We start from the raw sequence: 27007 nt of genomic DNA on the forward strand, positions 1-27007 counted from the left end.
ATGTGCTGTGGGCTCTGGCGGGATTTGACGATCGACCGATCTCCGCCGGACGAAAGATGCCGGCACACGCCACACACGATCCCGAAAATTGTACGAATCCTCGATTCGTATGATAGGATCTGTGTGTCTATGGCCACCTTTAGTGTGGTTTCATTTCTCTGCCTACAAATGTTCCTTCTAATTCCTTCTCTGCTATGTTCACAAACATACATTAGGCATAAATTTTAAAACTGTGTGCACTCATCAGAATAAATGCATACTTTTTTGTTTTCACACTAAATTCTTTGTGCGCACAACTTGTTGGGTGCACTGGCCTCAAAATTTGTGTGCGTGCACAAGCGCACACCTTAGAGGGAACATTGCTGCCAACCCACAGCATGTTTTTTTAACCATTACTTAGAACTAAGTACTTTTCTGGATATAGCATTGGAAGTTTGGTGCAGTCGGACAGTTTGTCCACTTACAAACTATGATCACCCCTCACATCCAATGCTGAGTTCAGAGAAGAACTCTGTCCTAATTAGGGTCAAAATAATCCATCCAGTGCATGCAGTGCATGATATGAGAGTAACAGAAATGCAGAGTGGGGGCAGAAATGTCAGTGCATGTTGGGGGAAGGAGAGCTCCTCAGTTGGGGAGAGAATGCCTTTTGTTACTGCATTAGTAGCTGCCAAAGAGAAGTGTAACCAAGGAGGGAGTGGGAGTGAGCTGTCTCTTCAGAGCGTTCACGCTTTCTACTGAAATACGTTGTCTTTATTCTGTACAGTAAAGTGTGCACTGGATACACTGTGGTTGTTCTTTATTCTGTACAGTAAAGGCGGCACTGGGTACACTGTGTGGATCTGTATTCTGTACAGTAAAGGGTACACTGTGGTGGCTCTGTATTCTGTACAGTAAGGTGTGCACTGGGTACACTGTGGTTGCTCTGTATTCTGTACAGTAAGGTGCACACTGTGATTGCTCTGTACAGTAAGTTGTGCATTGGCTACAGTAGTGCAGCCAAGTACAGTGTGAATACAGTGAGCAGCAGGGACGTCTGTAGAGTGTAGGTGATTGCTGCTGGCTGTACTTGTCTGAGGATTCTCCAGCACTCAGGAAGCTGGATGCTTTCCAGCAGAAACATGTACTGAATTCTATTTACTCTTGGCCAAATTGCTTGAGGTCTTCCCACCCCTGGGAGGGACTGTGGGTGGGAGCAGCCCAGAGGCCTGACCCATCAGAGCAAATGATGTGCAGCTGCAGAGATCAGATCAGTAGGGAGGGCCTGGTGCTTCAAAGTAGCTGGAATAGTACGCTGCAGTTGCTGTACCGAGACTGCTCTCCCTATGGATGTGAAGCTGTTTGACATGGGGTCTGTCAGAATGTTGGGAATACTGCTGGCAGGTGTTCTTAGTGCTCTGTTGGGCACAGGCTTTGCCCACCCTCAGTGCCTGGACTTTAAGCCCCCTTTCCGGCCAGTGCAGGAGCTGACTTTCTGTGTCCAGTATAAGGACTTTGGCTGCTGTGACTCAGTAAGGGATGGAGAGTTAATGGACAATTTCTATCGCGTCCTCAGCCACTTTGACCAGTCGGGGTACGAGCGCTGCGCTGCCCATGTGCAGGACATCTTATGCCAGGTGAGCCAGGCAGCACAAACACAGTCACATATACATTAACTACATTAGTCAGTTGTCCATATCACACAGTTGCAGCTCTCCCCGTGCATGTGTAGTCAACAGTGTGTAACCATTGTCACCTCAATGAATATGTAAAAATAAACTTCATTCCTGCAGCTACTTGTGTATATTACCTGCTGTACCCATTGCATTCAGCCTTCTCTCCTCACACATCATGCACTGACCTTTATACCCATCACAGTTACCTGTTTCTTCAAAAAGTATGAATAAAATCCATTTTCTATGCTGAAATCAAGCTGTTTAACAGCTCTTCTCTTTCTGCATCATTTGAAATCCTGGCAGGGAAGGAGCAACTAAACACTACTCCACAGCTTACAAACAGCATGTAGGAACTACATAACCCTCAATGCATTGCGATGTTTCATTCCTTATTGAGATCATGTGTGCAGGGAATTGTGGGGTTTGGAGGATGCAGGCTGAGGACAGATGGCTGCTGATACAAAGTAACAGTAGTCAGACAGCTCAGCTAAGTAGTCAAGAAGAGATCAGGAGGAGAGCAGGGGGTTAGGCTTAGGGAACTGTCAGAAACCATTAAAGGGCAACTAAAGTCTAAAATAGAATAATGTTAGAAATGCTGTATTATGTATACTAAATATAAACATGAACTTACTGCACCAGCAGCCTAATAAGACAAATGATTTATGCTTTCAAAGTTGGCGCAGGGGGCTGTCATCTTGTAACTTTGTTAGACATTTCTGCAATATCAAGACTCGCACATGCTCAGTGTGGTCTGGGCTTCAGTTGGAAGGTTAAGCTTAGGGATCGTCATAAATTATCAAAACAGCACAAGTCAAATAATATCTGCCATAGAAGCCAATACAGCAAGGCTGATTAATAATCATAATATAGAGACTGCACTGCGTCTCTGGATACAAATCTCTACAGGGAATCCAACAATGCTGCTCGAGTTCTGGGAAGTAAGGTGGGGGGGCCCCCCCGCCATTTGAAAGTATGATCGTTTACCTGCACAGCAGTTGGGGACCATCTGACAATTCCTATCAACAGCAGTAAAAGAAGGGGGAATTGCACTGCATACAGTCAGGTTTATGATAAAAACTGTAGACATCTTTTAATTAAAGTATATTGGAGATAGATTTATTTTTCATTAAAGAAAGTAAAAATGGGATTTTATATTTTTGCCTTTACATGCCCTTTAAAAATCATGAAAAGTCTGCATGTATTTTAAATGATGTATATTGCAAAGTTGCTTGAAATTATGTTCATTTTTCAAAAAGCTTGTGAGGGGGGGGGGGTTAAAGGCTACCCCTGTCTCCCATCCCTGGTTCTGATGCCAATAGGTCCAGCAAACCAGCCGAAGGTGAGACAGTCCAGGCAGGCTTGCCACTTGTCAATGGTAGGAACTGTAGTTAATCAGCTGGAAGGCCTTGGGTTGGGACAGGCACATTTAAATAAAAACTATGCACTGTTTGAAAGAATGTTTGTGCTGTGTATTTCACTAAAGTAAAAGGAGGATGGATAATTATTTTTTTTTAAATAGTTTTTGAATTATTTGCTTTCTTCCTCTGAGGCTTTCAAATGGGAGTCACTGACCCCGGCTAAAAAAAAATGATCTGTACGGCAGCAAATGTATTGTTATTACAGCGCTGCAAAATATGTTGCCACTATATAACAATAATATTGCTACTTTTCATTACTCCTCTTTCTATTCAGACCCTCTCCTATTCATATTACAGCCTCTTAATCAAATCAATGCATTGTTGCTAGGGTAATTTGGATACTAGCAACCAGATTACCGAAACTGGTGAGCTACTGAATAAAAAGCTAAATAACTCAAAAAACACAAGTAATAAAATATGAATGCCAATTACAAATTGTCTCAGAATATCACTATCTACATCATACTACAACTTAACTTAAAGGTGAATAACCCCTTTAATACAGGCCTCTCTCTTTAAAATAATATCTATAATTGGGAACCGGTATAAGTGATGTAGTATTATTAGGGGTTTTGTGATTCAGGGTAGGACTATATGGACGTTTTCGGTGCGATCCGACTCGCTGCGACAAAACGCCTGCGAGTTGTGTCGCGTCGGATCAACGCTGCGACTTCATCCAACATTTCCATCTCTTACCTCATTTCTGTCACATGCGACTTGTCGCAGTCGTTTTGTCACAGCGCGTCAGATCGCGCCGAAAATGTCCATATAGTCCTACCCTTAAATCTGTAGTGGAGTTTTCTAAAACTTGATGTAGCTGAATCTTGGAATGAATCAAGGTAGATGTGAACTGAAGGAATGTATAAGGTTTATATCACACAAGCAGAAAACTGAAAAAACAGCTTGAACCAGTGGTAATACATCAGCAAGTGCAAGGAACATGTTTTTTTTTATACCCACAATGCATTTTCCCCATAATTCCAGCTTCACCATTAAACAGCTTTAGAGAAGGCAGACCCCACTGTCTGGGCCCCCTGTTCCCCAGGCCCCCCTCGCCCACAACTGCTGCTTACATGTAGTTAGTACACCAGTGGTTTAATGACATATAAGTTAGGGGGTGGATATAAGACCCCTATGTGCCTGCCCCCATGAATACAGTGCTGCCAATTGAAAAAGATCTGTGCCTTAAAAGGTACAAAAAAAACTGAAGTTTGTGTCTGGTTTTTTTTTCACCTTGCACTGGCCTTTGTAATTTTCCCTAGGGTGTCTGGTATCTCTTTTTCTTTGTATCTCATTCTTTTTTCCACATATCCTTTGAAGACTCGCTCCCCTAGTCTGGTCACATAATGGGAATGGAACCCAGTCACAGTGTGGACAGGGGCCAGTTGGCCATGCATCAGATGTGTGTTTATAGTGAACTGACCAACTTGTTCAGAGGGGAGACCCACTGGCTATTATTCCACTGGGGGATCTCCACTAGGTCTGTCTGACCCTGCCAGATAAGCAGCAAGTTGCTGGAAGGGTTTAGTCCACAGGGGTTTATAAGAAATGTGGATAGGGGCACAGCTTGAATTTCAGGTTTCTGCGCCATGCATTTATCCTGTAGATCTTCTACAACAGTAAATAATGTCTTAAACTTGTGTTTAACTCACACAAATCAAGCCACACATAATATATTATTTGCCGTCAGGGTATATGTGTATATATGCATGTCACTTTGCTCCCATAAAATAACCAGTTATTATATACCATTTTTTTTTTTGGGAGGTATCATAATTGTGCATGTGTCCATGGGGCAAGACCCATACAAGCAAAGGAATATAAAGGGGTCCTTCACCCAAAAATAGAAATTTTTTTTTTGCATGAAAGAAAGTATAATTCTAAGCAACTTTCTTTTACACAGTCATTACATATTTACATATGTAGTAAGTTAGGTTGAAAAAAGACACACGTCCATCAAGTTCAACCTTTTAACTATATTTTAACCTGCCTAACTGCTAGTTGATCCAGAGGAAGGCAAAACATTTTTTTTAAAACATTAAAAATGTTCAGTGGTTTTAAAGTTATTTGTAAATGGAATTTCAGTTGAAAGCGGTATCTGTGTGTCCCTTTCTGTCCTCTGGATTTGACTCTTAAAACAATGTTATAGGAGCCAGTTCCCCTGCAGGTCTGTTAACCAGCTGGCTTGCAACTCTGTTTCAGGATTCAGAGCCAGGAGTGCAGAGAATGTAAATAGCCAGATACTGATTTCAGCCGCAATTACAATTATTATTATTATACTAAGGGCTCCTAAACAGGAGCATTCCACCTGCTTTTGCCTATGCCATGGTGAGTACACTCTATGTTACAAGGCTGATTTAACTTATGTGTTAAAATCGTGAAAAGTTTCACCTTACAGAGACGCACAAGCAAGCTCTATAAAGAATTTGTCTTGATAGACTTGAGCAGTCTGTTGGAAAATATGTGCTTCCGGTTTGTTGTAAACTGCATTTTAACTTTTAATATGCTATTTAATTGCCTGTTTGCAACAATGTTTCAGTTGGTCTATATCTTTAATTTATTTATTTATTTTTAGATATCTTCCCTCTTCTGCCTCATTTTTAACATGGAGTTGCTGACCTATTGAGCCGAATAGGGCATGTGCTGAATATATTTTTGCCTATTGTTTTAATCATGAAATTAATCTCATTATATAATTCTATTAAGAGTATATAGATATTCTCCCTGCATAATGGACTTCTGCTAACAAAACAGTCACAGCAAAGGGAGAAGGGATGGGATAGTATTCTAATTATCTACCTTGCAAGAACTAAACATGAAGTAGCTTCAATTTCCCTGTTCTCCATGTTTAGTTTAATAAATAACAATAGCCTTAGATGTGTTTATGATTAAAGCAATAGACAAAAATTATGTTCAACCCAAGCCCTGATTAATCAACCCATGTTTAACAAAATGGTATACTGGGCAATAAAAGCATTATTGCTTTTCAAAAATGCCCATGCATGCATTTTCATGTGTGAGGCAGTGTCTTCTGTGACTGGTCTATATGCTGTAACAGAACCAATTGATTTATTATGTTATGCTGTATGACTATATGCAGTCTGTTGTGGGATCATTACAGCCTCAATATCTTAAGAGTGCATTTGTTTCAATTGGTAATTGGATTAACGATGAGTTGCTTACATCTGCAGAAGGCCTAATATGTGATGTAGACTTTAAATCAGAATGGTGAATGTGTAATATCTGAATAAACTGAAATGAATGACACAGATAAATCAACAGAACACAAGTTCCAAGCTTGGATGCAATTTCTAGGTGATTTTCTCGATATAAGGGTTGTTCTGATAGGCCCATCTACAGGGAGTTTGTTTTCAGGTACCTTCTATAGCTGCTACATCTAGTTATTTATTCAGTTCCGTAGTTCCTTGATGTTTTCTGACATTCCTCATTTACTATGCAGCTCTAGACGTTGGCCTCAGGCATAACCAGAGGAGCCTACACACTGTTATGCTATTAGTTTTTATATGTAGCTCTTTATAGCTTTATAGTTTAAAATAATAAACACATATATATCTATATAGCTGTGAGGGTAATTGCTTGTCTTTACATGGATCATAAAATTTTAATTTATACCGGGGCTAATCTGTTAAATTATTTAAAAAGCAGGGAAACTAATCCAATAAATGTATGTTGCTGGGCTGCATTGGTTGCAATCTTGGTGCACTCTTGTAGCTGGATTTTCTAAAAGTGTCCCAGATATCTTCCATGATCTGGTAACCTCAAGAGACCAATTTGACTTTTTGTCTTTCATTAGTAACTTGCAGTAGATCAAAGTGCAAAGTCAATTGCATATTGAGTCACTGGACCTATGTCTGTAAATGATTCTCTGATTTACTGCAGCATGTACACACATACATAGACTCATACCTTTACTCCTTGTTGGTCTGTTGTATAGTACACTTCTAACGTTTTGTATTTTTATTTTTGCATGTGATGCATGTCTTATTTGCCCTGGGGTGTATGGAGTGACTAGTGAGACTCATATATAGAGAGCATGTCATGCACATGTCTGTACCTCCCTTACAAGCTAGTTTTCAATTGTATTACAATGCAGTTGCCCCTCCCCTCTTGCCTTCTGTATCCCTATCCCCCTATGTTTTAAAAAAACTGAAAATAGAGAATGTGAAATAAAATGCAGTTGCTATACACATTTTACAGCTCTCGTATATACATATGCCTACTCAACAGAGGTGCTATGAATGTAGGTGCATTGCAAAATGTTTATGGGCACAGAGCACATGCTTTCTGAGTGCATTAATAAATGCATATATTTTTCCATGCCTTGGACCATGTCAGATGGCTGTTTACATAACCTTATAAAGAATAAAGAAATGACAGACTTTCTGCTCTGCAGCTGTTTGAATCACATTGCTGGCCAAAAATCCTGGAAGTTGTTCTCTTGTTCCAGGATTGGCTCATGCAGAAATGGTGGTATAATTTTCATCCTATTGGCACAATTGTACATTCTGTTATTTCTAATGTTATGTGCCTTTCTAACCATTTCTACTGGTATAACTCATGAAATAAGTCCTTTCTTTATTTTGTGTGTGTGTGTGTGTGTGTGTGTGTATGTATGTATGTATGTATGTATGTGTATATATATATATATATATATATATATATATATATATATATATATATATATATATATATACACACATACACACACATATATATATATATATATATATATATATATATATATATATATATATATATATATACTGACTTTATCAAAGGGGACCGCTCCAGTTCACACTCCCATTTGGTGCTCCAATCGGGTGCTCTGTCCGCAGCGTCCCCGCTGCTGAAACTCACATAAACCTCAAAAAGAAAAGGACGGCACTCCGGTACATGGAATATACTTTTATTCCAGTTTGAAACAAGGATCCAACGCCCTACGCGTTTCGGGAATCACTCCCTTAATCATAGGCATACATCCTGATCCAAACAGACAGGTTATATACAAAATGTGAATAGCGACCCCTACTGGGCGCAATATAGTAATTCATATACATATATATACATACAAACACACACAATAAAGATGGATGGTAAATAAAACTCTCTGCATGTATTACTGAAGAAGGCTGCTAGGGATAATATACGGTAGGAAGTTCAGCTGGAAAACGGCAAAGTGAATTATGAATACTGGGCCCCAGCAGTACTATGGATGGGCCTGTTTTAGGGAAATGAATGAATCACTTTTATTTATGCCAGTCCTCCCTCCACATGTAGATCTGTTCACAAAGCATATCCATTACTTTTTCCTAGGAATGTTCTCCTTATGCCGCACACTTGTATGATGCAGAAGATCCCTCTACTCCTGTAAGAACCATTGCAGGCCTCTGTGACGATTACTGCTGGGATGTGTGGCAGACCTGTAGGTCTATTTTCCAGTACCTGACGACTGATTTAGAACTTTTAGCTTTGGAAAGCAACAAAGCAAAGTTCTGCAGGCACTTGGCCCTAGAGGACACAGACTATTGCTTTCCTCGCCTCCTAGCAAATTCCAACCTTAACCAGAACCTTGGCTTGGTGACAGCTGACTCGGAGGGCTGCCTGCAGTTGTGTCTTCAAGAAGTAGCAAATGGACTGAGAAATCCTGTTGCAATGGTACATGCAAATGATGGCACACACAGATTCTTTGTGGCAGAACAAGTGGGTTTAGTGTGGACCTACCTCCCCAACAAATCCAAGCTAGCAACTCCATTTCTCAACATCTCTAAAGCTGTGCTGACCTCACCCTGGGAAGGAGACGAACGGGGGTTTCTTGGAATTGTTTTGCATCCACACTTCAAACACAATGGCAAAGTCTATGTTTACTATTCAGTGGAAATTGGCTTTGACGAAATTATACGAATAAGTGAGTTCAGAGTTTCCACTCATGATATGAACACTGTTGACCACGGATCGGAACGGTAATGTTTCATAGTGAACCTATTAATGTTGTAAAAGCATCTTTAATATATTAACCAAGTATTTGCAAGCTGGGCACAACTCCAGCAGGGTTAGAACATTCCATCTGAAAAAAAAACCTAATATGTCAAAACTCAAAACCTAACTGGATAATAAATGACTGAAATGTTAATTTCTACAACTTTTATGGCTGTTTTGAGGACTCCCTCAAGAAAATAATAAACAGGGAAACTTTATACATTTCTCTTTAGTTTTGACCTTTTCATTTGAACATGTTAAGTTACTCTTTTATCTATAGAACTGTATAAAAAATTCTACCATAATGCTATTAGCCTTTAAGTACTGTTCTTTTTTTTTTTGTGGAAAAGGGCCAACCACTGCTGTCCTAGGACATTGGCAATGTGCATTACTGGCAGCAGAGTACTAGAGAAATACTTGTGCTGTCCTAAAGTTTTGGTGTAGACTATGGGAAAATGTTAGTAGTTGTCCCTGCTTGTCCTATGTCTGACTTATTTCATTACTGTCTGTATTTGGTGCTCATTGCCCGTCCCTGGGCTACAAGATCTTTTGAGGGTATTATAACACAAGTGGGGATAAAAAAAAATTCAGCTAGGTAGACCTACTGGTTTTGTTTAATGTTTAAATTTATTTTAAGTAGATTTAATGTGTGGAGATTCAAATTACGGAAAGATCCCTTATATATAAAACACCGGGTCCCAATCTTTCTGGATAATAGGTCCAATACCTGTACTACTTTCTGGTGAAAAGTTGTTTTTTTTTTAACGTAATTTTTTTATTTTGCAAAAAAAATTGACATTTGACTTGGACACCATAAAGGATAAAATCTAAAGATATCTGGAAAAAAAGTTGTAAATTACTTTGCAAGGCAATCTTTTTTTTTTTCCCCCTTTTTCTTTCTTTTATTAATATGTCCCAAACCCTCTTTTTAGGATAATTCTGGAAGTAGAGGAGCCAGCATCCAATCACAATGGAGGAGAGATTTTATTTGGGGACGATGGATATCTCTACATATTTATTGGGGATGGAGGGATGGCCGGTGATCCATTTGGGAAGTTTGGTAATGCCCAGAACAAGTAAGAATTGTATACCAATTATTTAATAAAATACAAGAAAACTGTAGAAAAATGGTAATCTCAGTATTTTAAGTTGTAACTGGGAGGTACCGAATCTGCCATTTTTGGATTTGGCCAAATCTTCTACAAATATTCTGGCCGCATACTAAATCAGATCTGAACAGTAATTTACATCAGCATTGCCAGTGAATGCTAGTGACTTACAGATTCCATTGAATTAAATGACTGGCTGAGCTGCTGCAATCTGATACTTCTCTGCAGGCTGAAAAATGCTGGTGGAGAATACTTCCCATGTACCATATGTACATGATCATTTTTGTAACCATAGTTATCCAATATTTAGGAGATATGTTGATATCCTATTAAACATGGTTCTGTGTTAAATATATATATATATATATATTTATATATATTTTTTTCATAAATATTGAAGTTTACATGTAATCTATGTTGGCTTTCAGTATTGTTGCTTGGTCTACATGGTAAGGTAAATATGTGTTGCAATTGTTGATCTTCTTCATATTCCAACTTCCCATTCAACTTTAATAGAAATTAAACGCACATTGCATTGTTTGGTACAATTCAATGCATAGTACTGACAAGTTGTATAAGAAGTGCTCAACTCCAGAAGTCATCAGTTATTTTATTATACAAAGGGATCTTAGGGGAGCACCTCTAACTCTAAGATTTCAGGGGGAATGTTTTTTGGGGACTTCTGCAACTGCGATGACCATATTTTTATTAATTCAGACGTCCTATAACCTAATGGGGGAGCTGATCAGTTTGGATGCAAGAGCGCATAGTCACAAGCCAAAATTTGCATCTGAAATTTGGCAACTAAACAGAAAAGTAACATAATACTGTACCTCTTTTAGTATATATCACAGTTTACCAATACCGTATAAGCAACCAATGTAGTACTGTGAAAGGAGAGATCATGCAATGGACTGCACTCCCAGTTTTTAATTTAAATTGCCTTTATTATAAATTATATAGCATGATGCCAAAAACCAAGCATTGTTTTGTGCTTTAACAGCTGAAGAGTTCCAAATAAATTTCTGCTTCAAAGTCTATAGGAGTCATTTACTTACCATACTGCAGTTGCACTTGGACCGCAGTGGGAATCCAATCAAATAAAAAGTTCTCAACATGTTTTTCTTGTGCCTCCATATAGTTGCCCCTTGTGACCTGCCTTGTGTGTTGTGAAATCATGTCACTGTGAGTGAGTATATCATATAAAAGTGATTTTAGGATAACAAGATTGACTTTTTTTCTCATTTTTAAAAATCTTTTCAAGGTCCACATTATTGGGCAAAGTCTTGCGTATTGATGTGAATCACAATGATCATGGCCCTCTGTATAGAATCCCACCAGACAACCCATTTATCAACGACCCATCTGCTCGGCCTGAAATCTATGCATATGGGGTGAGGAATATGTGGCGCTGCTCTTTTGATAGAGGAGACCCACAGACAAAGGAAGGGAAAGGACGTCTTTTCTGTGGAGACGTAGGACAGAATAAATTTGAAGAAGTCGACATAGTAGAGAGAGGAAAAAATTATGGCTGGAGGGCAAGGGAAGGATTCAGCTGTTATGATAAGAAACTGTGTGCTAATTCCTCTTTAGGTAATGATCTGTTGTTGTATATGTTAAAATCCACTGTTTTTATGGCTGCATTGATGCTAAAAGTAGCTGCTTGAAAACTTTTAAGTAACCGCATATGCAATGTTTACTTGGACCTGCATTATAACTGTAAAATGCAAATTTTAAGAGTGTATTTTTAACGGGCATAGATATTTCTTCATTTAGAAAATAGGCACAAAGTATGATCAGCATAAGCCTTACTCAATGAACTTATGTTGAAAAGGGGTGTATACCGTCCCTTTAACAGATTTCTACCATAGGCATTCCACTCCGTCAGGCACAGTTAATAAAAAACATTTATAATGTTAGAGTGGTTTTAAATCCCGATGATGAAATCAAATGATTAGATTAATGCCACACTTGAGTCAAACCAAATGTGAAAAGAGCAGAATGTGGAACAACACGTGGTACTAAAAGTGCTGATATTTACTTGTGCAATACTCCCAGGCTTTAGCCATGTGAGAACAGCACACAACAATAAGAAAAAGAACCAATATATCAGCAAGAACTGTAGGGTTCTGTAATATGCAGTTCAGCAATAGATAGAGCCCATTAAGCTGCTGATCTTCTCTCTGAATGATGTCTGCCTAGTTTTAGTGCAAAGTAAGTACATACAAGAAACTCTTTCATTCACGTTCATATTGCAATATTTGCAGAGAGAAATATATATGGATGTATGGAACAAATTCCATGTTATTTATGGTTTTTATACACAGCAGGAATTTACAAGGAAGGGTGTAATTGAATCTCAATGCAAACTGGTAACTGTGCACAAAGTATTTCTTATTATTAAAAATACATAGCTATACTATATATTTCTGAAGATTATAAGCACTATTTTTCTTAAATGTATTATAGTTAGATCATACATTTTAATGTAAAAAATAAGATTTGTTTTTACAGTATTCAGTTTTTAAGTCTCAAACAAATGGGCTTGCTGGGTATTAATATTTCACCATGACTGAGTGGTTTCTTCAAGCTGTCCTAGTGGCTTTTTAAATTGAACTGAATGAAATGATTACTGAACAAGTCCACATAAGGTTGTTGTACCATGTTAGCCAGTCACAGAGCTTGTTAGCCAAAAAAGATATCACCTTTATACCACCCTTTTGTTATTTTTTTGTAACAAGTCCATGTGTTTTAATGTTCTTTTCCTTAATATGTAATATTATATTATATCCAAAAAGTGGATATAAATCTATAAGTGCCTCCTCTAGTTATATCCCTTGTTGAACGCAAGTTCTAAGAATAGGGCTTGTGCTGAACATTTACCTATTGTTTTAATCTGGGAAAATATGTTGTGATTTAAAACAGGGAAGAAATATGTTCAGCAAAAGCCATATTCATTGCACTCATGTTGAACAAGGTGGTATACTGCAGTTTTAAAGGAACCGTTCAGTGTAAACATAAAAAATGGGTAAATAGATAAACTATGCAAAATAAAAAATGTTTCTAATATAGTTAGTTAGCCAGAAATGTAACGTATAAAGGCTGGAGTGGCTGGATATCTAACATAATAGCCAGAACTTCTTTTCAGCTCTCTAACTCTGAGTTAGTCAGCGACTTGAAGGGACATGGGACTTGACTGTTCAGTGAATTTGCAATTGATCCTTGACATTCAGCTCAGATTCAAAAGCAACAGTTATGATCCACGTGCCCCCCCCCCTAAAGTCACTGATTGGTTAATGCCTGGTAACCAGGAGTGCTGCAAAGCAGGAAGTAGTGTTGTGGCTATTATGTTAGAAATCGATCAAACACAGTCGCATTGCACATCAGAAAAAAAATACACAGAGCTCATGGGTCTCCTTTGGTAGAAGGGAGCTAGCCTGGGTCAGATGGCTTGTGATTTGCCTCTTTGGGAGGGGCTACCCAGCAACTGGCACCCCACGGGTTATACTTTTTTTTTTATATTATCCTTTAAGCATTACATATCATTTTTCTCTAAAATAATGATGGATATTTCTCCTCAGATGATGTTCTCCCAATCTTTGCCTACCCACACAAACTGGGCAAATCAGTCACTGGAGGCTATGTCTACAGAGGTTGCCAAAACCCGAATCTGAAAGGGATGTATATATTTGGAGACTTTATGAGCGGGTATGACAGGTTAAAGAAAATCATATTACAAAAGTTACAACATATTAAAACCATATTATAAATGAGTTTTTTTTCTAGATTCTGATTTTTCCTGTGTCTTATATTTTATTTATACATTTTTCATTTAAACATAACATTAAAATGCACAACACATTATAGAATCAGTTTGTTTTCAATCAACATCTCTAATGTATGAAAAACACCTATATGCTATTTTCCTTTGCTGTTTTATTTCACGTGTTTGTTGCTAAGAAACTGTACGTCTCCCCAATACTATTGGCTTCATAAGGTAAATATAGTATATAATTCTAGAATAAATAGGGCACAATTTTGGAAGATACCATTTGATTGTATTTATATTTTTACTTGTAGCTAGTTGCTGTATTTTGGCATGGATATTAACATTTTACATCATTTCACTTATGGGATGGATAGCATTAAAATTGATTATTTTTAGTGTGAGACTGAAGAAGCCCTTCTGTGATTAATGTTAGGGCAGTCACATACATACATACATATATATATATATATATATATATATATATATATATATATATATATATATATATATATATATATATATATATATATATATGTCCATAAAATAGGTGCACACTGGGATTCTTAAAAAAACATTAAAGAGGGTTATTTATCAAGGTCCGAATTTATCTCAATATCGGCTGCTACAAACTCCGCTCGGGTTTTTAATGCTCGGGTTTTTAACGCATGTTTATTATTACATCTTCCCGAAAATTACGTTTGCAGGAAAAGCTCAGATTTTCACGATTCTTTCGTGAATTTTCCCCGAAAACTCCGAATTTTTTCAGAGTTTTCACCCCAAAAGCTCCGAAAACACAGTAAAATTGCCTTTAACCCCCGACACAACCAAAAATCAATGGGACTGTTCCCATTGACTTTTAAGCAACCGCGACAGGTTTGAGATGCTGTGTTTTTATATTCTGGCTTTTTAGCCCTCAGGGTTATTAAATGTATTAACATTCCGAAAAATTTGTGATTTTTTTTAAAAGCCTATTATAACAAAAAAAAAATCACAAATTTTTCAGATTTTGGGGAATTTCGGGTATTCGGACCTTAGTAAATAACCCCCTCAAAGTCCATAATTTTATTGATGTTTCAGTCTCCTTCTAAGACTTTTATCAAAGGGTCTCCATAAAGTTCTTAGAAGGAGGCCAAAACATTGGCCTGTTTTTAAAAGTAATAACTAAAATTATGGACTTTTACATTTTATTTAAAAAATATAAAACATTTTTCAGAACATAAAGGCAAAAAGAAGCTTTGGATTGTGTATATATGTTTTCTTCAGTGACTATGTCCTCCATTGAACCACATCAACAGTCTATCTGTATGTCTGGTCTGTCCCACTGTTTTCTAATGCCATCACAATTTATACCCATACTGTGACAAGGGCAGCATGAAGGCTTATTAGCATTCACAGTATACTGCTAGATCAATGAGCCCAGTATAATAAATATTAATGAGGTAATTAGGAAGAAGCTGCACTCTTGTTGCAGATAACTGCTGTATTTCATGGGACATAAGTGGGCAATTGGTGGGCAGTCACCCTTTTTTTCCATAAGGTGATAGGTTCATTACATTACATATTACATTTCTTGCTGAATAGCTGTTTTATTTACATCAGTTTTATTCATATGTTTTAATATGTAGAAGGCACAATTTAAGCCCTTTGGTCTTTTTCACATAACAGGCGTCTGATGGCTCTTAAGGAGAAGCAGGAGACTGGCGAGTGGCTGTACCATGAGATCTGTATGGGAACTGGGCAGACTTGCATTTTCCCTGGGCTCATTAATAACTATTACCAGTACATTATCTCTTTTGCTGAGGATGAAGCAGGTAAGTAGTGTAAAATGGACTCACCACATGGTATAGTTTCTGCTCTGTAGAAGCTGTGAGTTCAGTTACGTATATATGCTATATATCTTTTTCACTCCTAATCTATTCTTTTAACCAAATTGAAAACGGGAGTCAATTATCCACACATGCAGTTGCACTTGGAGGCAGTCAGTGGATTGAAAAATCACATTAATTAATGCTACCTGCATCAACATGAACTCCTTGTACTTCTGTATAATGCTTGGCACCATCTGCCTTCTTCTTGCTGTGGGAACCCTGGAGCTACCACCACCTCTGAACCAGGCATTGGGTTCAAGGTTCCCATAGTAGCCTGTGTCAATCTGCGTAATGCAGTGATACCAGATACTCTCATGACCCTCAGGCCAGAAATGATCCCAAGAAACTCAGTTTTTTCAGTTTAAATGCATCTAATTTATGTTGAAGAGCAAGTGCAATTACATAAATTGTGACGCAGCAGATGTGACTGCAACAGGTGCAATGCTCCATGGTGACCAAAATGATGCTAGAATTATGGAAAAGATGCATTGTTGGTAAAGAACATGGTCATTGTTTCTGAAATTGCACTTTGCAAACTGTGCTGCAATACGTAAATGACCCCTAATTAGTTAAGAATGTATTTATTTATTTATTTTTAGAAAACATAAAAGATAAAATGAAGTGGAGTTATTTAATACTGTTTTCAGGGCCAGATTTACATAGCGGGCCCCCCTAGGCCCGCTGTCATTCATCGCCCCTGTCCCCTCCCTTTTATTTGCTCAAATTTTCATCATTGGGACTGGAGCAATGGGGATTGGCACATGGCAAATCTAAAAAACTATCGTTTCTCCTACACATCCCTAGTGTTTCTGAACCAATGTGGGTGTGGCTGGGCAGCATGCTGCCCCCTAAAATCCTGCTGCCCTTGGCCCGGGCCTTGGTGGCCTCTCCACAAATCCGGGCCTGACTGTATTCTGCACTGCAAGCAAACCTAGCTTTGTATTCCATGTCCTATTAGGGATTTAACAGGCATGCAAATTTTGTATTGGGTATTGAGTGACCGCTAATTTGTTTAATTTTTTCCATATCTTTGCTTTTTAAGTCCATCTCTTTTCGAAAATGCAACTTTAGGACGTATACTTAAGACTGTTTTGTACATTGTATGCTGGAGAACTTGGTATAACTTGAGTTTTGGTTGTACATTTATTAATATCTCGTAGTGCTGGGCTTAGCAGCAAGCATCTAGCTGTATCCTAACCCTCTCCCCAGTTTGATAAACTTATTTTAAATGAATTGAAGGTTTTTGTTAAAGGAAATGAGCAATTCTAAAATGCTGAAGGATTTTTGGTTACAGGATTTTTTTTTTTTTTAGCAAAACATTCAGACAAGTTATTTGTATTAACATTTGGATGACACATGGAAACTGATGGAGATGTTCCATTTAAATGTTTTTATATGTAGACAATGGTATAGCTGGCATTGAGTAAGAGGCCCTCTTGTGGCCATTATATATACAGAGATCCCCTGAATAGGGATGGGACGTTTTCAAAACCGGCTAGGTATCTATGTAGAATATAAAGATTCTGCATCTTTTTATGTCATATTTGACAAGTACAATTATGGATTTTCTCCTACAAGTAGGACCTGTCTTCTGAAATGTTATAGTTTTAGATTGCAGAATCATTGTGCTGAACTGTATGACACTCTGACGACACTCTTGTAAATGGTGGCCAATTTATTACCTGCATCATCCATCTAGGATTTCTGCCTATCTGCACTTTGCTTTGGATGGTCAGTGTTGATACAAATGACCTGCTGAAGTCCAGCAGTGCAGCAAAACTTTGGTTGGAGCAAACAGACAGGTTCCAAACCAAAGGCTTAAGGGAACTTTAGCAGCAGTGATGCCTGCCTTTCGGTGGGTATCCATGTATTCTGAGGTTAACTTCTGCTTTAAAGTCACTCAATGGCTTTACCAGATCTTAATAGCTGAAAACATGTTTATTTATGTAATAGTTTCCCTGAACAGAGGTGTCAATATGTAAGGGGCCCTCCGGTGATTAAAGGCACAGTTCCCCAGGTTTTCTAAAAAAAAACCTAGCAACAGTTTTATTTGACCGTTGTTACAGATTACTTACCAACCAGGGTACTAAACTATTTCTCTTACAGGTTTACAGGTGATTCACAATACCCCACTTTTAGTAAAATCTGCGAACCCAGCAAAGACCTTTCAGTGCACCACCTACCGGTCAGACAGTCCATTACACGTCCTGCAACCCTCCGTCTCACCCCAGCTAGGCTTTTTCCTTGTGCCACCTTCCTGCTTCAGCCCGTGAACACCACGTCAGTGTTCCTTTGGACCTTTCTGGATAGGCTTTTAAACCAACTTGGCCTGGGTTGTCCGCTGATTCCTAACTTCACACTTCTTCCCTAACTGTGACTGAGCCACGGCGGCTACAGCCACTTCCTTTTAGTTGTGGTGCCAGCTACCCATTCTCACTTGCCCTACCTGGCTAAGGCACTTAGTGTGACACTTTATGATTTGCCTATCTATGCCTTCCAAAACCTGTCTAACTACCCCTTGGGCAGAACCCCTCCCTTTTATACACTTTACCACCTGATCCTCTATCTCCCTCTAGTGGTCGGGGAAATATGTGGTAAAATCCTGCAAATACACCCTTTTAACAATTTTCAACATTCAAAACTCATATACACACCTAACAGGCAGTTTCAATTTTACACCGTCATACACTGTGCCAGTTTTTGTGGCTATATATTGTATGCCATTTTACCATTTATATTGATAAAGATGACTAAAGAATCAATTGTCATTATTGCAAGGCCAGGGAGTGTCAGTTTTGTAATATATTGTGCAACCCTAATCAGGCACCCATGCATGAGTGCTCTTCTTTTTCTGTGTGGCAATTTAAAGCATAGGACATATTCCAGGTGAATCCATCATTTTTCAACCCATGGCAGAACAAATAAAAAGTTTTTTTTACTTCCGCAATAGCTTCACAGCTGCAGTTATTTATATGTACTGTAACTGCATTTTCAGCATTAGCTGTCTCTGGTAGTGACGGTTGAATGCTGTCAAATGCTGACCTTTATGTAGCTGCTGGAGAATGGGAAGGCAGGGGACTTGAATAACAGCTTGTTTTACAGAAAATAAAGGCTGTGTGAATAAAGATCTTTAGGGAGTACTGTCATCTATGCATGTAAAAAGCCCTCAGGAAAGCCAAGTGTTTTGAGTCCATGTGTAGGTGGATCACAGTATCACTGACAGTGCAGGCTTCTTCTTTTCTTTCTCTGTGCCTATTGATTTTACAGTATATCTATTCATTGGGATCTGTCACTGTATGCTTGCAAACTTTTCTAAAGTGACATTTTATATAATGTTTTCCTCACATTTGGTGTTTATTACTCACAGGAGAATTATATTTCATGTCCACGGGAGTGCCAGTTGCCACGTCACCATCTGGTGTTGTGTACAAGATTGTTGATCCATCAAGGTGAGGCAAGATTCGATTAGAATCGATCAGAATTTATTTAATTACATTCAATATTAAACATTTTTTTAATTTTTTGGAGCATTATTTCTCTCATCCTTATTCACCACTGTCACTTTCTGAAGTATTATTTAGCTTCTGTTTGTTATCCCTTAAGTATACAGTGATATGTGAGACCACAGAACAAGTACAATGGGGTTAGTTAGCCTGGGGTTAGTTCTGCTCAAACACCAGTATTTATTATGTTTTAGGATTCCTTATATATATATTAATTTGCAAAAAATTAAAGGTGTGTTTCACCTTTAAGTTAACTTGTAGTATGTTCTAGAATGGCTAATTATAACTTTTCAATTGGCCTTCAAATGAGTCACTGACCCCATCTTAAAAAAAAACAAATGTGCGGCTGCACATTTATTTTTATTGCTACTTTTTTTTACTCATTTTATAGTCAGGCCTCTCCTATTCATATTCCAGTCTCTTATTCAAATCAGTGCATGGTTGCTAGGGTAATTTGGAACATAGCAAACATATTACTGAAATTGCAAACTGGAGAGCTACTGGATAAAAAGCTAAATAACTTGAAAACCACAAAAAAATAGAAAATGAAAACCAAATTGTAAATGGTCTCAGAATATCCCTCTCTCTGAAAGTTAATAAAGGTTAGTAAAGGTGAACAACACCTTTAAGTTGGGTTGAAAAATATCAACGTTAATTAAGTTCAACCCCTCCAAATGAAACCCAGCATTTCACTTTGTAGACTGTGTATGTTCACTCTATGATCTATAAAATACAATAAAACAACACTTCTAGGGGCCAGTAACTTGATTTAGGGAAATTTTGTTAACTTTATTATTTCTTTTCCACTTCCATACTGGAGTTAAATAGTTTTGTATTTAAGCTCTCCTCATTTCTCAATCACAGCTATGGAGATGCCTGTGCAGTTCTTGTATGTCCTTACAGTTTTATCATCTTGGTCTCACTATGGATCATGTGATGACCTCTAAGTCCATCATTCATGACAATTAACCCCTATATGTAATAAAATGCACCAGGAGCAGTAACCTATAACAACCAAGGTTTTCAGTTGATTTATTTACAAAAGGCCTAATATTTGATAACTTAATAATCTGTATTTTTGATGGGAGTAAAAAAAAAAATAATACGTGTTTAAAGGACTATTATTTTGTGTGCCATTTATTGAAATTGGTATAAATACTTTCCTAAACTTAGCTGCTGCATTTATTAAACTCTAAATAACCTATTTCCTTGGATTACTAATATTTAAATTGTGCATGCTTGAAATGATTAATCATGCATGTGCTCTCATTAAGACTGTGCTGATGAATAGATCTCATATTCACTCTGCAGAAGCACAGCTCCAGGCAAACACTCACTGATTTCCCTGTAGTGATTCTTACAGTATCCAAGTCCCTTCACTGATATTTTGTTTCCAAAGGAGAGCACCCCCTGGCAAATGCCGCTTCCATCACAATCCGGTAAAAGTGAAAAGTGAAATTATCAACTTTGTGCCAAAAGAGAGTAAGTAGATGGGGTTTTAATGGAAAGTTCTGTATGAAAATAGATAGACTTGAACAAATACATTATACTGTGTTGTACTTTTTTCTTCATTTAAACCTAGATTTCGGTCACACTTGTTGACTTTTTGTCAAGAGAAGAAACACACAAAGAACAACACTACCATATATGTAGATACACTACAGAGGAACCCATCATTCTTAAAATGCAATACATGTAGAATGGAGCTTTTCCCAGACATGGCAGAACTCTTATTTTATTTTAGTGGTCATTCTTTTAGTGATTTTGTTCACAGTGAGTTAGCTCCAAGCTGGGCATTGTTTGAATGCCCAGCTTGGTGTGTACTATAGCTGCTGCCATCCTTGCGATTCACAGCAGCCTCTACTAAAGGTAAAGTTATCAGTTAGGACAGGTACTAAAGGGTGTATTTACTAAAGGACAAATGTTACAATTTCAAGTATAGGTATGGGACCTGTTATCCTGAATGCTTGGGAACAGGGTTTTCCAGATACAGGCTTTTTCTGTAATTTGGATATTCACCTTTAAATCTGCTAAAAATCATTTAAACATGAAATAAACCCAATAGGCTTGTTTTGCTGCTAATTAGGATGAATTATATCTTAGTTGGGATCAAGTACAGGGTACTGTTTTATTTTTACAGACAAAAAAGGAAATCACTTTTAAAAATGTAGATTATTTGGATAAAATGGAGTCAATGGCGTGGCGACCATCACGTAATAATTTTTTCTGGATAGTGGGTTTCCGGATAAAGAATCCCATACTTTTTTTTGGCAAAAATTTAAATTTTCCACTGCCTCAGCAATTTATTAATATGCTTATTTGTCATATTAACTTTGCATTGTTGCACATTTGCATGTTTTTCGCCAAGTTAAATCACGCCATTGTGAAAATGTGCTAATTTGGAGTATTTTCACCAAGACTAATTTTTCCTGGTTCTTTTCAGGCTGGCAATCTACCATTATAAAGACAGAGCAGCAGGGAAATATGCTGGTGAATTCATGCAGAAAATGCCAATAAAGTTTTGGCACATTAAGCTCATTATGGGACAAGTACAATTTACAGAAAATATGCCTGACATACTGTATTACGTGAACGGTGGTGGAGCTAAACAAGGGAAAAATTTAGCCTTTATGCCCGTTTATCTCTGACTTCTTCAGCAGCAGCTGCAATGTTCATATATATATATATATATATATATATATATATATATATATATATATATATATATATATATATATATATATATATATATATATATATATATATATATATATATACATCAAGATATTGTGACTCATAGGCACACTGTGAGTATCTTATGCTTTTCCCACAGTGCTTTTGATGTCAAAGATACAAATAATATACCTGCTCAGCACAGATTTAGTGACTCCTTTATACTGCTTTCCTCTCTAAAGGTCTTCCCAATTCTTCTACAGTGTTCTTTAGGATCCAAAGAAACCCTTGTTAAAATAGCAGCGTGGCACAAATAGAATTCTATATAAAAAGCACACTTTCTGAACATTTTTTTCCCCTAATTTTTAAAGTTCAGTATAAAGTTAAATTTAACCTTTACTAAACACCAAGAATGAAAGGATTTTTCTGCTAAAAGCTTTCCTACTGTTCTTGGGTAGAAAAGCAGGCGTTTCAACAAAACGACTCGCTGCGCACAGAGCAGTGTCCATAGCTGTATGTAGGTCACCACTGTTCGCAATTGGAATAGTTCTTGTTGTCTTGGCAACAAAGATCGGGTGAATCCGTATAATTTTCATTCATGTTGACATCTGCCTGTCCAAGAAGCCAACCAGATGTGAAGTGGCCTCTTGAAAGCATGTTTGGTTTAGAATGTAAATGAGATTGCGAATCAGCATTTTATTATGCAAAATACAAATAGGTCACTAATAAAAAGAACATCCTGGCAAGTCTCAAAGTTGAAGCTAAATGAAAGGAGCAAAGGTAGTCTGTTTCTAATGATTGTTTAGCAGGCATTTATGCTCTACGTGACTCACAAACTGTTTAAGCAGTGGCCCCTAGGTATGTAACCCCTAGAAACCCAATGGAACTTGGATGAAATTAAAAATGAAATGCTCTGGAAAGCCCTGTTTATTGTACAGGTATGGGGCATGTTATCCAGAATGTTTGGAACCTGAGGTTTTCCGGATAATAGATCTTTCAAAAATTTGGATCTTCATACAGATTAGAAAATCATTAACATTAAATAAACCCAATAGGCTGGTTTTGCTGCCAATAAAGGTTAATTATATGTTAGTTTGGATCAAGCACACAGTATTTTTTTTTTATTACAGGGAAAAAGGAAAAGGTTTTTAAATCTTTAGATTAATTGGATAAAATGGAGTCTATAGGAGATGGCATTTCCATAATTCTGAGCTTTCTGGATGAAAGATACCATACCTGTATATCTTTATTGGAGGAAAAAATAAGTATTTCTTTATACGAGAAGTGATGAGTACTAGAAATTTTTTTTTAAAAAAACTTTTTTTTAGCACGCATGTTATTACTTTAGTCATTATTTGGCTGCAGGTATGTCACGAGCAACATTCCATGTGAGGGTTCCTGCTGAGGAGATTACATTTTACCTACTCCACTGTCATCACTTAAGGTCCTTTTCATTTGATATTATCAAGAGTGGTGACAGGTGCTTTTTTAGCTGAACATCGGTGAATGTATTGCCCTGTGTGCCATATCATTATTAAAAACTGCATTACACTGTTGGCACAGGTGATTTTTGGTTGAGAACTGTCTGTAATTGCTGCGTCAGGCAGTTTCTGTTCATGTGACTGATATGTAGCATGGGTGGTTTGAAGTGTTTTTCTGCCAGCATAAATACTCTACCATTATCTTCATCTTCTACAGTAAAGGCCATATAGACACATGACCGGGACTCCTCAATTGACCCCTTACTTTCAGCCATTCCACTGAACCCCATTGCTACATACCTTAATGAAAACCAGAAATGGGGTAAATGGCCACAGCATTTATTCACATTTTATCAAATAAATAGGACCTTGCCAGCCTCACCCCAAGGCAATATTCAAAGCCAGAATTCCATAAGATATTGCTAATATGCTCTGCCGCTCCTCACTTGAGATCAGCACTATGTCATTATATCCACCACTGAGTATAAGGCTGCCTCTACCTACAGAGAGGATGGCCCCAAACTCTGTTAGAAGCAGGAGCTGCATCTCCCACCATGAGAGAAGTTCAGCAGCCCTGCTGTTGGTCCTGAATCTGCAATGTGTAGATGATTGGAAATCCAATCAGTTGTCACCTAGCACAAGCAGTAGTAGTAACTGTATAATACACTGTGCAGTCGCAGCCTGCCAATTATGCCTCAAGAGGGAAAATTTCCTTCCTGACCCAATTGGTAATCAGAAGCATTTCCTGGATTAAGCATTTGCTTTTTCTTTGTAATAAATAAAAAAGAAACCTTTACGTGATCCCAGCTAAGATATAATTAATCCTTAACGGAGCAAAAACAATCATATTGTGGTTAAACTGTTAAAATTATATTTTGGTAGATTTAAGATATGCAGATCCTTATAGGAAACCCCACGTCCCAAACATTCTGAATAACAGATCCAATAACCTTACAGTGACTTCCAAGAACAATATCCCTTCATCCAAATACATTATATGTCTTAAGAGGCAGTGGGTACTGGCACCATGCTGTATTGTACATGTATGGGACCTATTATTCTGAATCCTTGTGTTCTGGATAAAGTTTTTTTCAGTAATTTGGATCACCATGCATTAAATCTGCAAAAAAGCATTTAAATGTTAAATAAAGCAAATTAGATTGTTTTTACACCAGGATGACGTTACCAAGTTCATACAATTAAAAAAAAAAAAATAGAATTGTTTCCTGTAACTATACCCTATGGACCTTTCTTTAATTTGTAGTTTTCTGGATAATGGCCTTCTAGATAACATATCCCACACATGTACAATAAATACAGACAGAGGCAGTGGGATTTCTATACCCAATACATTATATACTTAAAATGATAAATCGACCTGTGGGGAAAAAATCCCTACCCCCCAGGTAAACCTCCCTCCCTCCTCCCCCCAGGCTAACTACCCCCCCCCCGGGGAAATGCCCCATACTTCATACTTATCCCTCGCGCAGATTCTTCCAGCAAAGTTCCACTCGTCCATCTTCTGCGTCCTCTGTAAACTGACTGCGAGACCAGTATTCCTGCGCATGCGCAGTTGGCTGGTTTGCGCAACTGCGCATGCGCGTAATTACACGGAAATTGCTGATCTCCCAGTCAGCTTACCAAGGACGCAGAAGATGGATGCGTGGAACTTCGCTGGAAGAATCTGCGCCGAGGGGTAAGTATGGGGCATTTCCCCGGGGGGTAGTTAGCCTGGGGGGTGGAGGGAGGTCTACCTAGGGTGGGGGTAGGGTTTTTTCCCCACAGGTTGATTTCTCCTTTAAGGCTATGGGCACATGCGGCTGATCCACTGCACACAGCCAATCTGCTTGGCTCAGCCCACTCCTGTGCCTGTACTTACAGGGACTGCAGTGGCCTGGGTGCAGACACAGAGTGGATTATGGCCTAGAAATGACTGAGTATGCATTTTTGCACTGAAATTCACTTCAAATTTCAGTGCAAAAATGTAAACTCACTAATTTCTAGACCATAATCCACTCTGTGTCCACTTCCCCCTTCCCATGTAGAATGTGCACACGTATAACTGGTCAGGCACTGGAGACACGCAGGAGATTTTCAAATCTCCCGCATGCCAGTCTCCAGTGCTCATATTTGGATTCAGCTGGGCGGCATGCCCAGCCCCTGTAATTCTGCCGCACTAGGCCTGGGCCTTTGTGGTCTTGCCTCAAATCCGGGCCTCATGACATCACTAAGCTCCGATTATAGCCGATGACATCACTAAGCACCATTTACAAGGATATAATTTAGTCATGGCTCTTGTGTATTGTAGTATTACACACTACACTATCAATGGTATTCATTTAATTGCTGTTACCACTACTACTTTGGTAATCCTGCATTATAGGTTTATTTGTGATACTGGCATCTACAGAGATTTTTCTTTTACCAGTCATATATGCACGTCGCTTGTATCTTTGGCATTTAGTTTTTATCAGCTGCTACTAAAATGTACTCTTGATACAATGTTTTACTTTTGGAATTTTTATTTACTATATATTTTTTCCTCAATTTCTAGAGTTAATAATAAAAACAACATCCACTAAAAGCTCTAAAGTAAAGTCTACAGCTAAACCATCTGGAAGAACTAAAACCACAGCCCAGACTCCAGTTAGTTCTACTCCTGATTGGATTGAACAGCTATTGAAGCTTCTGCAAAGTCCAACAGAGAAAGCAAGGGTAAAGGTCCCAACCACAACTCGACCTGCCACAACGAAAGCTCCAAGGTCAAGAAAAGGTGGAAAAAGTGGTGAGAGGAGGGGCCACAAAAAGAAAACTGGTAATTCAGAAACAAAACAAATCTCTTCTGAGGTGCATAATGGAGCAGTACGTTTGGTAAACAGTCAAAACAAGTCTGACCGCGGGAGGGTTGAAATCTTCATTAATGGAGAATGGGGCACAGTTTGTGATGATCTGTGGAACACCAAGACAGCAGCAGTGGTATGTCGCCAGCTGGGATTTTCTCATGTTGTTAAAGCCAGCAAACAAGCAGAGTTTGGCAGTGCAAATAATCTGCGGATACTTCTTGATGATGTTCAGTGCACTGGGAAGGAAAAGACCTTGCTTGACTGTAAACATAAAGGGGTTGGAAAACATAACTGTACACATCAAGAAGATGCTGGAGTTATATGCAGCCATAAAGAAAACACTGAAACCTAAAAAACTGTAGGAATAATAACCATTAGTCTGAAACAAAACATTTGTCATAACTTATTTTAGGAATATCTTACAGACATCATCTTCTCTCCAGACCAGCTTTGGAGCATGATTTTAAAGCTAGCCTATATCTCCGATAGGAGAAAACAAACAAGTAGTGTACACCCATTTGTTGTTGAACTCCTTCTCCTAGTATACAACTGTTGAGGGGTGGGAGGAGTTAAGAAATCATCAATGTTCCATATGCTCTTTGGTTGTAATGGACCAGCTTTGATACTCCTGTACTAGGACATCAATCCTATTTACAGGGAGGAATTCTGTGAGATTTGAAAGAGTTGTAGT

General features: G+C 38.1%; 1 protein-coding gene across 1 annotated transcript; it reads left to right on the top strand.

Moving 5' to 3' along the window:
- Window positions 1–1182: 1182 nt before the first annotated feature.
- Window positions 1183–26807, top strand: hhipl1.L (HHIP like 1 L homeolog). The gene is made up of 9 exons (XM_018241579.2): window positions 1183–1616; window positions 8408–9054; window positions 10003–10146; window positions 11444–11772; window positions 13761–13887; window positions 15614–15759; window positions 19184–19265; window positions 20719–20801; window positions 26028–26807. The coding sequence occupies exons 1-9, from the start codon at window positions 1326–1328 to the stop codon at window positions 26666–26668; spliced, it is 2490 nt and encodes an 829-aa protein (XP_018097068.1). The 5' UTR covers window positions 1183–1325; the 3' UTR covers window positions 26669–26807.
- The last annotated feature ends 200 nt before the right edge of the window (window positions 26808–27007 follow it).

Source organism: Xenopus laevis, chromosome 8L (assembly GCF_017654675.1).
Source record: "Xenopus laevis strain J_2021 chromosome 8L, Xenopus_laevis_v10.1, whole genome shotgun sequence".
NCBI lineage: Eukaryota > Metazoa > Chordata > Amphibia > Anura > Pipidae > Xenopus > Xenopus laevis.

Bases quoted from the DNA above. Each gene is read 5' to 3' on its own strand.
- hhipl1.L (XM_018241579.2), top strand. From the start codon at position 1,326: ATGGATGTGAAGCTGTTTGACATGGGGTCTGTCAGAATGTTGGGAATA. The intron at 11,773-13,760 runs GTAATGATCTGT...ATTTCTCCTCAG, and splicing joins GTGTGCTAATTCCTCTTTAG to ATGATGTTCTCCCAATCTTT. The intron at 19,266-20,718 runs GTGAGGCAAGAT...TTGTTTCCAAAG, and splicing joins AAGATTGTTGATCCATCAAG to GAGAGCACCCCCTGGCAAAT.